This window comes from Macaca nemestrina, chromosome X (assembly GCF_043159975.1).
Source record: "Macaca nemestrina isolate mMacNem1 chromosome X, mMacNem.hap1, whole genome shotgun sequence".
Taxonomy (NCBI): domain Eukaryota; kingdom Metazoa; phylum Chordata; class Mammalia; order Primates; family Cercopithecidae; genus Macaca; species Macaca nemestrina.
The window spans coordinates 79,543,188-79,557,769 of record NC_092145.1 but is presented as its reverse complement, the minus strand read 5'-3'; the positions used below and the strand labels follow the sequence as shown (position 1 = coordinate 79,557,769).

The 14,582-nt window shown below is 34.6% G+C and overlaps 1 protein-coding gene across 3 annotated transcripts in view; it reads right to left on the bottom strand.

Annotated features, from left to right (window-relative positions):
• The window catches only part of LOC105496935 (ATP binding cassette subfamily B member 7), a 115,717-nt gene that overhangs the window by 14,961 nt on the left and 86,174 nt on the right, over nt 1–14,582 (bottom strand). For all 3 annotated transcript variants that reach the window (XM_011767571.2, XM_011767572.2, XM_011767573.2), the window contains 9 exons: nt 12,431–12,563; nt 11,275–11,543; nt 9,786–9,874; nt 9,607–9,694; nt 7,425–7,599; nt 6,279–6,436; nt 5,204–5,367; nt 4,914–5,043; nt 985–1,156 (listed from right to left, as the gene is read on the bottom strand). In XM_011767571.2, the coding sequence (XP_011765873.2) occupies nt 985–1,156; nt 4,914–5,043; nt 5,204–5,367; nt 6,279–6,436; nt 7,425–7,599; nt 9,607–9,694; nt 9,786–9,874; nt 11,275–11,543; nt 12,431–12,563 (1,378 nt within the window). The remainder of the gene's footprint in view (nt 1–984; nt 1,157–4,913; nt 5,044–5,203; nt 5,368–6,278; nt 6,437–7,424; nt 7,600–9,606; nt 9,695–9,785; nt 9,875–11,274; nt 11,544–12,430; nt 12,564–14,582) is intronic.

The following is a 14,582-nucleotide window of genomic DNA, read 5'->3' as shown; positions in this document are numbered from 1 at the left end:
GATACCGGCATCTTATACTACCAGGTAATGACCCAACCAACTTAACTTGAAAGTAATCTTTGCTTAAAATTTTCTAAACCTAGCCCAAAACTTTCTAACAGACTGCCAATTCCTGGGAAACAGACCTGTTTATGCTTCATTTTTTAAACTTTCAAATCATTTAGCATAGTAGCTTGCACATAGTGTGTATCTAATAAATGAAGCCAGTTTGTAATGAAGAGGAATGGGGATTCGTTAAAATTCACAGAGTATTTCTCATTCTATTTTTGCCTTACCTCTATCTATAATGGATACATTTCCTCCCCAAACTAAACTAGACATTGCTATACTTTTGAAATTCAAATAATTTGGGGGTAAAGAAACATTTTTCTGTGTCCTCCCAAAAAAATCAGTCATTTTAGGGTAATTCATTCTTAAACCTAGCAATCTCATAATTAAACATTTAACAAGAAATGTATAAGCCTCAAAATATCCTTGGCCACAGAACAAAGGACATGAAAATGAAGTTGGCTGTAAGGAAAATATAGCAGGTAACAGGATCAAATATAAAGAGGTCTAAAGTACTGAAAACATCTAATGATCTAGGAAGTTATGATGAGAGATATACACTATTCATTATCAAATTACTTCTCCCTACCCTCACTACTTTCCCAGGTAAAGAATGATACTGTTTTTGCTTTATCACGAAGACTATAGATAACAAGTTAGTAATGATCTGAGCATATTTTGATAACTTAATATCAAACACCTACAGTGTTTGTAGCTGCAAGTGAAAAAAAAAAAAAAAGACTTGCATGACTTGAGAATAGTTACTAGTATGTTGAATTGGTTACAGTGAGGGCTAGAAGATTGTAACCCAATCAAATGTGACTCAATGAGCACTACATTTTGAAGTCTCTCATCACATTTTCTAAAACATGGCTCTGACAATTAGAGTTTGAAAGAAGTTTACAAGAAGGGGGCAGGTCTAAAATCTCTGATCACCTGAAAGCTTGAGTCCTCGTTCCCCTACTTGGGTGTTGTATCCATGTGGCATTCGAAGAATTGCATCATGAAGTCCAGCTAATTTTGCCACCGCATACACTTCCTCAGGTGAAGCACTGATGTTTCCATATAAGAGGTTGTAATAAATAGTATTATGGAAGAGGACAGCATCCTGAAGCAGATATACTGAATGAATATATATCTATATCTCTCTCTATATATATGTTCATTATTAAAAACTCAAACAGTAAAGAGACAAAGGCATAAAGGGTAAAACATGACAGTCCCTTTCATCATCCCTCATCTGCGAAATCCCATTCCCTTCCCAGGGATAGTCATCATAAACAATTTAGTGTGTATCATTCCAGACTTGTTCCTGCGAATTTATATATATAAACATATGTTTTTTTTCCCCCCAACGCAAGTGTGGTCATTCTACACATATTATTTTGCAATTGCTTTTCTCACTTAACGTATCCTGGAGATTGTCCATGTCAATAACAGAAAACTAACTCATTCTTTTTAACAGTTGTATATTCCATACTACGGAAACATCATAATTTATGTATATATTCTCCTACTGATGGATATTAATGTGATTTCCAAATTGTTGCTACTACAATGTTGGAATAAAACTATGTATATGACTTTGTACACCTGTGTGTTTCTGTAAGAAGAATCCCTAGAAGTAGACTGATGAGTTAAAAGTTAAGCATACATTTATCCTTTGATATTATTGCCCAAATGTCTTCCAAATATGGCCCTACCAGCAACCAATAATGTATAAGTACACACTACCAATGGCATATGAGGGTGCCAGTTCCGCATATATTCAGAAACACTGGATATTAATAATTTTTAGTTGTTGCTACTCTTAGGGGAAAAATGTGCTTTTTGTTCAAATTAGCATTTCCCTAATTACTAATGAGGTTTGAATATGTTTTCCTATTTTCTAAGAAGCGTTGACATTGGTATTAAAACAGAAAACAAAGAATTTATGCACTATATATATTTTTGGAGAAAGTTTACTTCAAGCATTCATTTGATATTTCAACTTATTCTCACATGGCACACTAAAGTTAATTTTCTTCAAGTGAGCATCCATCCCCTATTTTTCTTTCAATCTCTAAATGGTTGGAAGGCTATGGTTAGGTGAAATAAAATGACTCCATTAGTTCATATTAACCAGGATACCCATCTTCCTGAACATCATAATCAGATCAAGAATTTCATATATTGCTTTAAATAGTATTTAAATCATTTATATACCTATTATTAATAAAATTTCTCATATTGAGATTATACTTAAACTCAATAAGCTCATTGTATAAACAGAAACTGCTTATTTTTAAATAATTTATATTTAGGAAAAAGCTAAATATGCTAGGTGGAAATTTTGAAAATATAAAAACTAATATAAAATAAATACTGATTTTTTTGTGTAATTTCTGCTAAATGGGTAGATTTTAGCTGCTCTAGCCACAAAAACATGGGTAACTGTGAGATGATGGACATGTTAATTTGCTTCTCTACAGTAACCTAATTATATGTATCTCATAACATCATGTGAGATATCTTAAATATATACATGTAATAAATTAAAACTTAAATAATCCATATTCCCATCATGTAGCAAGATCTACTATTACATTTTGATATTCTCTCCTATCTTTTTTCTCTACTGAAATGTATTCATCTAGTATTATAAAACCAGGATACTATATTTTGCTTCCTATCCTCCTTTTTAATACTTTGTATTTGCATATTTTTCATGACAATATTCTTTAAAAACACAATATTTATGAATGGCTGCATGACTCTGATCCTATGATAATAATGTAACCATCTACTTACTGTTGGACATTTACATTGTTTCCAACTGATGCTACTATAAATAATGCTGTAATGAACATCTTTGCATATAAAGACTTGTTCACATCTCTGTTTATTTCCTTACTAAAATTTCCTACAGGCAGAATTATTGGAATAAAGGGTATGAATATTTTTCAGGCACTTGATACACATTGCCAATTTGCTTGTCAGGAAAGCTGTATACTTCCACCAGCAAAACAAGAGATTGTCCATTTTACACAGTCTTGCCCAAACTGAATATTAGGAATTTCAAAATCCTTGCCAATCTGATAGGTGAAAAAATGACACATATCCTGTTGTTGACTTAATTTATATTGCTAAGGCCTCCAATGAGGATGAGAGTCTTTTGTTTATTGATCATGTATATTTTCCCTTTGTGAATGTGCTACTTCTCAAGAGGATGAGGATAATTGTTACAAAGCCCAAGAGAATGGCAGGAATCTATTTACATGGATGAGGACACTGAATCCTAAGTAGTCACAGCTCAGAATCCAATTCACTTGACACACAGTTTAGATTAGTGTTTCTTTTTCTTTCTTTTTTATTTTTGAGACTGAGCCTCAATCTGTTGCCCAGGCTGGAGTGCAATGGCATAATCTCGGTTCACTACAACCTCTGCCTCCTGGATTCAAGCAATTCTCCTGCCTCAGCTTCCCGAGTAGCTGGTATTACAGGCGCCTGCCATCATGCTCAGCTAGTTTTTGTATTTTTACTAGAGATGCGGTTTCATCATGCTGGCCAGGCTGGTCTTGAACTCCCGACCTCAGGCGATCTGCCTGCCTCGGCCTCCCAAAGTGCTGGGATTACAGGCGTGAGCCACTGTGCCCGGGCTAGATTAGCGTTACTTAACATACAATCTATGAAACATCTCTAACAGAATAACCTAGGAGGCGTTTTCAAAAAGGCAGGTTTCTGGGCCCCACATAGTCCTCCAAAATCGTAACTGGGGTATGTGAGAAAGAACTGGAATTATTAAATTAGATTATCTAATCCAATTTAAATGATATGATTTTTTAAAATTTATAAATGGTATTGTATATATTTAAGGTATAGAACATGATGTTATGAGATACATATAGTAAAATGATTACTATAATGAACAAATTAACATCTCCATCATCTCACATAGTTACCCAATAATTTCTCTAAATGACTCATGCTAACATGTGGGATTTTCAGTGAAAAAGAGGACAGAGAAGAGTCCATGTGTGGGATCATTTGGGGGACATTTTGCAAGCCACATATCCCCGTCCAATAACTCTCTTACAGTTCTTCCTCTACCCATATTTTGATCTACTCTCCCAGGGATTTGATTCTGGCTCCAGAAATCAACTTTATAATACATACTGGCTACAACTAATTCCCACGTCTCTCTATAAGCTTTCATCATAGAAAAGCTCACATCCTATAAAGGTTATCTACTTCTTAACTTCTCAGACCTTACTTTGAATTTATTTTCCCTCCAAAGTAACACAAGAAATGTTTATTAAATGTTTAACATGGGTTAGGCACTGTGCTTGGTACTGAAGGCAAAGTGGTTAACAAGGCATACAAAATTGAGGTTGGCAGTCAAGCTACTTTGTAATTATTATAAATCCACTATGTTGAAAACTGTTCCAAATTACAATAGTAGTTTTCATTTTCTGAACAATTATGTGATAGATTTGGTATTTTACATTTATTATCTCTAATCCATAATAATAATTATAATAATTCTATCCTAAAAGATAAATGGCGTCCTTATTTTACAGATGAGAAAACGGAGGCCCCAGGCCACAGAACTAATGACGGTTAGAGATGGGGTTAGCATCCAGGTCTGTGCTCTTTCTATTCTATTTTGCTATCATTCCAGGGCTTCCTATCATGCAGATTTTCCCTTCAAGTTTTTTTCCTTTCCTTTTTTAAAAAATCCCTTTTGGTACCAGAACTTCACTGGTAGGGTCTAATATTGACTAGTTCAGTAGCATATGTTGATCCCTTGATTCAAATTGTTCTAGTTACAGATTGATCAACCCAATAAATCTTCCAAAAATTTGGTTTTTTCTGTTTTTAAATACCTGAGGTACCACTCCCACTGCCCTCCGAAGGCTTTCCAGGCTCACATCTTGTATATTTTGACCAGCAAGATAAATGCTACCCTTTTGAGGCTCATAGAAGCGAAACAACAGCCTCACTATTGTGCTTTTCCTGAAATTGGAGATGAAGAAAGGTTATTTAGCTCCTATTAATGTTAGGAAAACCCAGTTTTAAACCACAGTAATCATTTTCATTATAATAAAGAAAAAAATATTACATTGGGAATCATCAGTCTATAATACAGAATTTTACAAATAACTAAATTACCCACCCTGACCCACTACCTCCTACAATGGCCACTTTCTTTCCTGCAGGGACTTCAAAGGATATTCCACTAAGGACTTTCTGGCTCTCAATGTATTCAAAATGCACATTATCAAAGGCCACGGTAGCTGTCTGTGGTGTGATCTGAAGGGGAGATGCCATCACTTTGTCCTAGCAGGGAAGAGAAAAAAAAGCCACTTTACACACTGCCTAGAGTACAGCTATGAAGACACTTTTCTAATTCACAGAAAGAAAAAGGAAATTATGGAAAAGAAGGAGGTTTATAAGTGGACTTAGACCACTTCCAAGCATGCAATTAAAGATTTGTTTTCTCATGCTTCATGGCCAAGGTAAAACAAACCCTGAATGTTTTGGTTTCTGAGCAACTTTTTTTGAGCGGGGGGAGTGGGGAGGGAGAAGGGATGATGGGCAGGGGAGGAAAGGGGTTGAGGATGCGAGGAGAGGCAATCATACATTCTGTGTCATTATTAGATAACTAAATTCAGTGTAAGTACAAATAATTCAACTTAACAAAATTTACTTTCTAGTATAAGTCTTCATTAACATTGTAAGATTTTTATTATTTATTTATTTAATTTATTTATGCTGAGACGGAGTTCGCTCTTGTTACCCATGCTGGAGTGCAATGGCACGATCTCGGCTCACCGCAACCTCCACCTCCCGGGTTCAAGCGATTCTCCTGGCTCAGCCTCCCGAGTAGCTGGGATTACAGGCATGTGCCACCACAACCAGCTAATTTTGTATTTTTGGTAGAGACGGGGTTTCTTCATGTTGGTCAGGCTGGTCTAGAACTCTTGACCTGAGGTGATCTGCCCGCCTCGGCCTCCCAAAATGCTGGGATTACAGGCGTGAGCCACCATGCATGGCTAGGTTTTTAAACACAGAAGTGAAAGCTCTAACAACCTCTTAATACAGGTGATAGCACCCCACTCCCCTGCCAATTCCTGCAAGTAAAAGAAATTGGGCTTGCTAACGTGGTGATGTAGGAATATTCCTAGAATAATCCTACTAATGGGATGATGTTCACATACTTTTGAAAAGGTGCTATATGGATTACTTACTTTAATTCGGGTGTCTACCTTGAGTAGAGTAAACAAGGTGTTCATATCTATGAGTGCTTGTCTAGTCTCTCTATATACAGTTCCCAGAAAGTTCAGGGGTAATGAAAGTTGAAAAAGCAGTCCATTCACCATCACTAGATCTCCAACAGTAAGGGTGCCTTAATATGCAATTGGCAGAAGAAAAAAAAGGGTATTTTAGATAAATGTTACATACTTTCCCAATTTAAGATAGAGAGGTTTATAGTCTATTATCACAGAACAAAATATTCTTAATCAGCAACAACTCTTATGTCAACTCAATTTCAAAGCATTAATCCATGATTTAGGTAATACAGGGAACTTAGTATATGTTAAGAGGAATGGGAAAGGCCCACCTATACACTATATATAATACACAAAAAAGAATGGTTTAAGTGAGGATAGAAATGGAAGGCTAAAAAGTTTCTCTTTTTTCCCTAAGACACTAGTAACGGTTTCTTTGTAGTGTAACATAGAAATTTAAAAATTAGTATACATTATAAATTGGAGAAAATAGACATCACGATTAAGGATGATAAACCATTCTGATGTACATCAAGTTAAAGGAAACAAAATGAAACAACAACAACAACAAAATGTTGTTGTGACCTAAATATGTGGAAAACATATTTAGGTCACAGTGAATGAATGAATACTAACTGAGTGGGGGTGGGGGGAGTTTACAGAAAGGAGGAGCAGACATTTACTTTTGAAGTGTTTTGCAAGTAAAAAAAGGAGTAGAAAGATTAAAAGGTTCCTGGTAATTCTTAAAAAAAGAGTGTTTGCAGTTTAGTCCTTTGAACTAAACACTAAATTAATTACATTGCTCTACAAGTCTACAAGAAAAATTAGAAAAACTAGATGCTAAAAAAAAAGTTGTTCTTAAAAGATCAGGTAGTTACAAACAGTAATCCCAATCAATGAGTGAGCCAGCACTAAACAAAAGGAAGTTAAAAAACCATTATCAAACAATCAAGCAAATACATTCTGATACAAAGAGAAAAGTACTCCAAGGATGTTAAAGCACTTTAACATCCTTTATAATTAAGAGATACGCATACACATTCCTTTCATTAATCTTTATAAAAGTTGAACAGCCTGTAAATGTGATAGCCACAGACCCATTACCTGCCACAATTCCCTGACTGGCGAGCACCATTATAGCTGTTAAACCGACACTGAAAATAGCACTTTGACCAAAGTTCAGCATAGCCAGAGTAGAGGTACTTTTCAATGAAGCAGTCTCATACGTCTTCAAAAATCCATCATATCTCTGTGCTTCATATCTTTCATTATTAAAATACTACAAAATATATAAAAATAACTATGGGCAAGTATAATTAAAATTTATTCTCTTAAGTGATCAGTATACTTTTCATCAGACTTCAAGTATGAATACAATTTTGTACTGTAGATTCCATTTTAAAAATTGACTTTCAATATATTGTACTATGATATCCCTGCAGCTTTCCATAATGAATTGTATTTGAAAAGTCCACAAAATTCACCCAATGAACATTTACTGAATGCTTAGCTAATTCCAACCCAGATCTAAAACAAAATCTTCAATGACACTTCCTTCACAAAGCCTTCCCCTGAGACTCTGAATTGACAATTCCCACTACCCTCACAACATTATGCCTTCTTATCTAGTCACCTGCATACTTAAGTTCTTTCAGTACAGTATAAAATTCTGGGATAGCAGGGATTAGAAAGTAATCTTTTTTTTACCACCCTCCCCTGTGAAACCACTTAGAACACATAAGAGGCATTCAGTAACTATTTGTTAAATGGAAAAATGAACAAATAAATGAAAGAATTAATGGGAAGCACTATACTAGGCACTCTGAGGGATAGAAGAGAGTCAAGAATTTACATGTCAATTTGATTAGCTTACTGTTCATTCTGAATCAAGATGCTAACGGTATATAGTCATGCATCACTTAACAACGGAGATATGTTCTGAGAAATGTATACTTTAGGTAATTTTGACTGTGCAATCATCATAGAGTGTACTTACATAAACCTAGATGGTATAGACTACCACTCACCTAGACTATATGGTATAGCCTATTGCTCCTAGGCTACAAACCTGTACAGCACATTACTGTATTGAATATTGTAGAAAACTGTAACACAATGGTATTTGTATATCTAAACAAAGAAACGGTACAGTAAAAGTATGGTAAAGAAGATTTGCAATGGTATATCTGTATAGAGCACTTAGCATGAATGGATCTTGCAGGACTGAAAATTGCTCTAGGTGAGTCAGTGAGGAAGTGGTGAGTGAATATGAATGCCTAGGGCATTACCGTACACTACTGTAGACTTTATAAACACTGTACACTTAGGCTACACTAAATTTATTTAATATTTTATTTCTTCAATAATAAAATTAGCTTACTGTAACTTTACAAATTTTTAAAAACTTTTTTACTCTTTTTAATAACTTAGCTTAAAACACAAACACATTGTACAGCTGTACAAAAGTATTTTCTTTCTTCATATCCTTATTCTATAGGCTATTTTCTATTTAAGGTTTTTTGTTTTTTGTTTTTACTTTTTAAACTTTTTTGTTAAAAACTAAGACATAATCACACACATTAGCCTAGACCTACATAGGGTCAGGGTCAAATATCACTGTCTTCTACCTCCACATCTCCTTTTACTGGAAGGTCTTCAGGGGCAATAACATGCATGGAGCTGTTATCTCCCATGACAACAATGCCTTCTTCTGGAATACTTCCTGAAGGACTTACCTGAGGCTATTTTACAGTTAACTTTGTTTTTAGAAGTAGAAGGCGTACACTCTAAAATAATGATTAAAAGTAGAAAATACATATACTAGTTAACATACTAGTTTATCATTATCAAATATTAAATGATGGGTAGCGCAGTAGGTTTGTTTCCACCAGCATTACCAGAAACACACGAGTAATAGAGTAACGAATTGTGCTACAACATTACAATGGCTACAATGTCACTTGCTGACAGGAACATTTTAGTTCCATTATTATCTTATGGGACCAACATCATAGATGCCAAAACATCATTATACAGTGCATGACTGTATTTATGATCACTTATAAATTAATTCAGAAGGTAAAAATCTGATAGTACCAAACAAAAACTGAGAAGGAAAGAGGACAGTTTCTAAACAAAAGACAAACAATAAAATAGTATTATTCCATCACACCTAGAGATCATATCCTAACCCAAAGCTCTAACTTACAGTACCTATTAAATTAAATGGTAGATCAAATCTTAGAGCAGTGTGAGAGGCAGAGGAAAGTATAATTAAACATATTACCTTCACAGTTTCATAATTCAGCAGTGAGTCTATAGCAGCATTACCTGCATCATTATCTGCTTTGTTCATTTCTATTCTAAATCTAGTTCTGTAAGACAAAGATTTGCATAGGCATGAAATACCTGTTATAAAAGCATAACAATTTATAAATTTTATGTGGCTTCTAGGGAATAAATTACCTCCACCGTGTGACTGCAACTGTGAATGCTGTGTATGTACCAAGTGTTCCGAGGGTTACCAAAGCAAACTGAGCACCGCATTTGTAATACTAGAAAAGGAAGTCCAAAGAAGAAATGTGAAATAGTTATTGTTCCTGCCAAACAGTTTGTAATACACAACAGCAAATCTCAGTCAAAAGATTTTAACAAAAATATGGTGGCGGGAAGTTATGTATGTGAACGATGGGTGAAAAATCAAATACTTTAGAAAATCTACTTTAGGCAACAAGGGTAGAAAGTCAAACTGCACTTGCTACATCAACAGTACCATCAAATACTAATAGGAAGATAGTACAATAAGCCTAAAGAGGAATAAAAAATACATACATATATTTTTAACTATAAAAGGTGAAATTGCTAATCATTAGAGAAATGCAAATCAAAACCACAATGAGATATCATCTCAGATGAGTCAGAATGGCTATTATTAAAAAGTCAAAAAATAACAGATGTTTGTTGTCAAGGTTATGGAGAAAAGGGAACACTTATACGCTGCTAGTAGGAATGGAAATTAGTTCAGCCATTATGGGAAGCAGTTTGGACATTTCTCAAAGAACTTAAAACAGAATTACTATTTGATCAGCAATCCCATTACTGGGTACATATATTCAAAAGAACATAAATTATTCTGCCATAAAGACATATAAATGCATATGTTCACTGCAGCACTATTCACAACAGCAAAGACATGGATGGCAATCAATGGTGGACTAAATAAAGAAAATGTGGCCCATGTACACCATGGAATACTATGTAGCCATAAAAAACAAAATCATATCCTTTGCAGCAACATGGATGCATCTGGAGACCATTATCCTAATCAAATTAACTCAGGAACAGAAAACCAAATACCACGTTCTCACTTATAAGTGGGGTACACACGGACACAACGAGGGGAATAGACACTGGGGCCTATTGAGGGTGGAGGGTGGCAGATGGGTGAGGGTCAAAAAAACTACCTTTTAGGTACTATGCTCACTACCTGGTGATGAAATCATTTGTACACCAAACCCCAGAGACACATAATTTACCCATGTAACAAACTTGCACAGGTACCCCCTGAACCTAAAAGTTGAAACAGAGAAAAAAAAAAATAAAAGGTGAAATTGCCTAAAATGTTATGAATGGTGATGAGAAACCTAGATATTCTGAGCATATCAGTCCAATGCCATACATAAAAATCCCCTGCTTAAAAAAAAACCTTGTAAGTACTAGTTGATGACTAATCTATGTGTAGAACTGAATAGTTATTTACAATAACAACATGATAAAGAATTTGAGCAGTCCATTGAAGCTTGTGGTAAAATAATTAAACTGCATAATGTTTCTGGCATCACAGAATTTTGCTTTCAAACCCATAGGCATGCAACAGTACAATAGCTTCAAATATTCAATTGCTACTAATATGAATTTAAGATAAAAGCTTGTTATGAAAAAATGTTTAACTTACCAAAACACCACTGACAAGCATCACTTCAAACATGATGGGAAGAAGATTAAATACCAAAGCACTCAGGACAAAACTGATACCCCTTGTTCCTCTGTCAATAGCCTTAGATAAAGCTCCCGTCTGTCTGCTCAGGTGAAAACCCAAATCCAGGTTGTGAAGATGAAGAAAGACATTTTTGGCTATTCTTCGGATTGAATTTTGGGCTACCTTGCCAAATACTGCATTTCGAACTTCGTTAAAAAAAGCAGCTCCGGCTCTTGATACACCATCTAACAATACATTCAAAAGAAAAAATAGGATGTAACAATATTAGAATCAAAGGAGTATAGAAATGACAAGCGTGCAGAAAATGTTTGTACAATGAATAATTCAGTGAATGAATATATCACAGAGTATTTACAATAAAAGAAACCTAGAAATAATCTAGCCTAATGAGTATTAACTTTTCTACTACTATGAATCCCTTCAGTGTTATTTCCTCTAGGTTTCAAATGTTAAAATATTTTTTTCCAAATAAAATACTTAAATAATAGCCCACATGGCATTATTGTGGATAAATGTGCGTATCTGTTGAGGATTTTTATCTAATTTAATCTTCCTAAATAACAAGTGATAAAATTGAGATCCTGAAAAATCAAGTGCCTTGACTAAAGGCATACCCTTACTAATGTCTCCCAAATCTCATAGTGTCCTTTCTAATGCATGGGACACACAGCATTTATATTCTGTTCTTTTCAAATTGTAGATTTGTGTTATTACTAATGAATACATTTTAATAAAGCATTTATGTACATATATATTGTTATTTAGCTATTTCCTATTTAACAGCTAACAATGCCAGCAAGAAAATAATTGACCTTTGTGGAAATGGATGTTACAAAAAGCCTAACTCCTAGAAGTGGTTGTTATGAATTTAATGTCTTATTTCATACTATTGTTTTCTAGAACTTGTAAAAATCCTAATGTTATCATGGAATTTTTTGAAAGTGTATCATACAGAACAGTTTTTAAAAACACATACAAAACATCTCACATAAAACAACAAACATCCAAAATGCTAAGCTGTGTTTGTACTGAAAAGGTCATCTGCTCAAATATGATGAAACCTCCTTGAAGAAAGTCAACACCTTTAGACAGATTAAAGAATCACACATACAGCCAATCAGAACTGCTGTTGCCATGGTTGCAACTGTATTTGGTGCATCACTCAGGTTCAGCATGTTTCCCGACATCTGGTTGAGGCTGTCTACAGCATATTTAAACATGAAGGGAACCACAATATTCATGGCCTAAAAACATAAAAACATCAATCACCCATTATATATCAAATACTTATTTATAAAAGTACAAATATTTACCTTAAATTAGTACTTAAGATAATGTTTACATATTTACCACTTACTGGTATTAGAGTGATTTTCCCCATTCATAAAGATAGTATCTTTGACATTGGGAGAGCTGTCATTTCAGGCTTCATACTTCACACTGCCATGTTAATATTCATTTATAAGCTATGTGAATTAGTCAAATGCTTCTGCTTCCATGAAATCATCCCAGGTCTGCCACTGAAAAATGCTGTCTCCATTATCTAAAATCCTACAAAGCTCATGACACTATGGCAAACTGTCTTACACTGTAGTTATTTGTGTATGTATTTCCCTTTCCTACTGGATCGCTGAGGGTCTGTGCCATTTTACTTTTTGTCCCACCCATGCTGAATATAATGCTCTTATACCACAGGCATTCAATAAATATTTTAAAAATAATTTGGTCACCAAAATAATGGTAAACTAAATTACACAGCAAACCGGATCACAAAAGCAGATGAATTACAAGTATATGTGGCTGATTCACCTTTGGAAAAAAACACTGATAAATCCATTTGTCCTACAGAAAGTTTCTTTGCTCCAATACCATATAAAACAAAGCCCAATTATTATCAAAACTAAGCTTTCAATAATGCACCTATTTCTCCATGAGAATACATCAAAATAAAACTTAAAAAGAAAATTAGGAGTATGATGTTTTCATATATTCAAGGCAAATGTTTCATCATTCACATTCTATATTTTCTGCAGTTATAGTATCCAAAACATCAACCATCATTTAGGAACAGAAAGTTTGTCAGATTCCCAAAGTTTCTTTGAAGAGATACACATTAATAACATGTGAAAACAATTCTATAAGCCTTAATAAAAACACTGAAATCCCAGATCTTGTTAATGCTCCATTATTATGCCATCTATCTTTCAAAGCTTAGGTATAACTGATAGAAGCTATGTAAGTCTTACCAAGATTCCAAGGTAAGGTATACAAGAGTCTTACCAACCAAGCAGGCATTCTAGTATTCAACAATATCATTAAAATACACAGCACATGTTGGGATGCTTTTAAGAATGTAACATTATGAAATAAACTACTTAAACATTAAGCTTTCTGACTTCCAAAATCTAATAGAAAATAGGGCAGGTCTCAAATAGTGTAAATTTCTCAATTCTGATTCCCTTGTAGCCATATAACCTCAGGTTTCTTGCTGCTGCTTTTTTTTTTTTTTTTTTTTTTTTTCTTTTGAGATCTCGCTCTGTTGTCCAGGCTGGAGTGCAGTGGTGAAATCTCGGCTCACTGCGACCTCCACCTCCTGGGTTCAAGCGATTCTCCTGCCTGAGCCTCCTGAGTAGCTGAGATTATAGGCATGCACCACCATGCCCAGCTAATTTTTGTATTTTTAGTAGAGACGGGGTTTCACCATGTTGGTCAGGCTGGTCTCAAACTCCTGACCTTGTGATCCGCTTGCCTCGGCCTCCCGGCCTCCCGAAGTGCTGAGATTACAGGTCTTGCTTCTTCTTGAAATGGTCTCCTCTCCCCTATCTACCTCATCACCCTTCAAAGCCCAATTTTTATACCATTTCTATCATAATGCCTTCTCTGAAATATGCAGCCAATTTGGCACTCTCCATTTTCTATCTTTTTGTTATAGTTTATACCACAATATTTATCACTTTTATGATATATTTCTGATTCATTTTGTATGTATATATGCATGGATATATTTCCATCTTTTTTTGTATAAATTTAAGAGGTACAACTGCAGTTCTGTTACATGGATATATTGCGTACTGGTGAGGTCTGGGCTTTTAGTGTATCTATCACCCAAATAATGTACAAACCTTTTGTGACAAAACTAACATTTACTGAACAACAGCTAGATGAATCATATATGGTGAAGGTAGGTACCTTTCACAAATGTGAGGGATGAAAGGAATAACAATTTTACAAAATAGATTTTATCTCTATAGTTGAGGAAACTC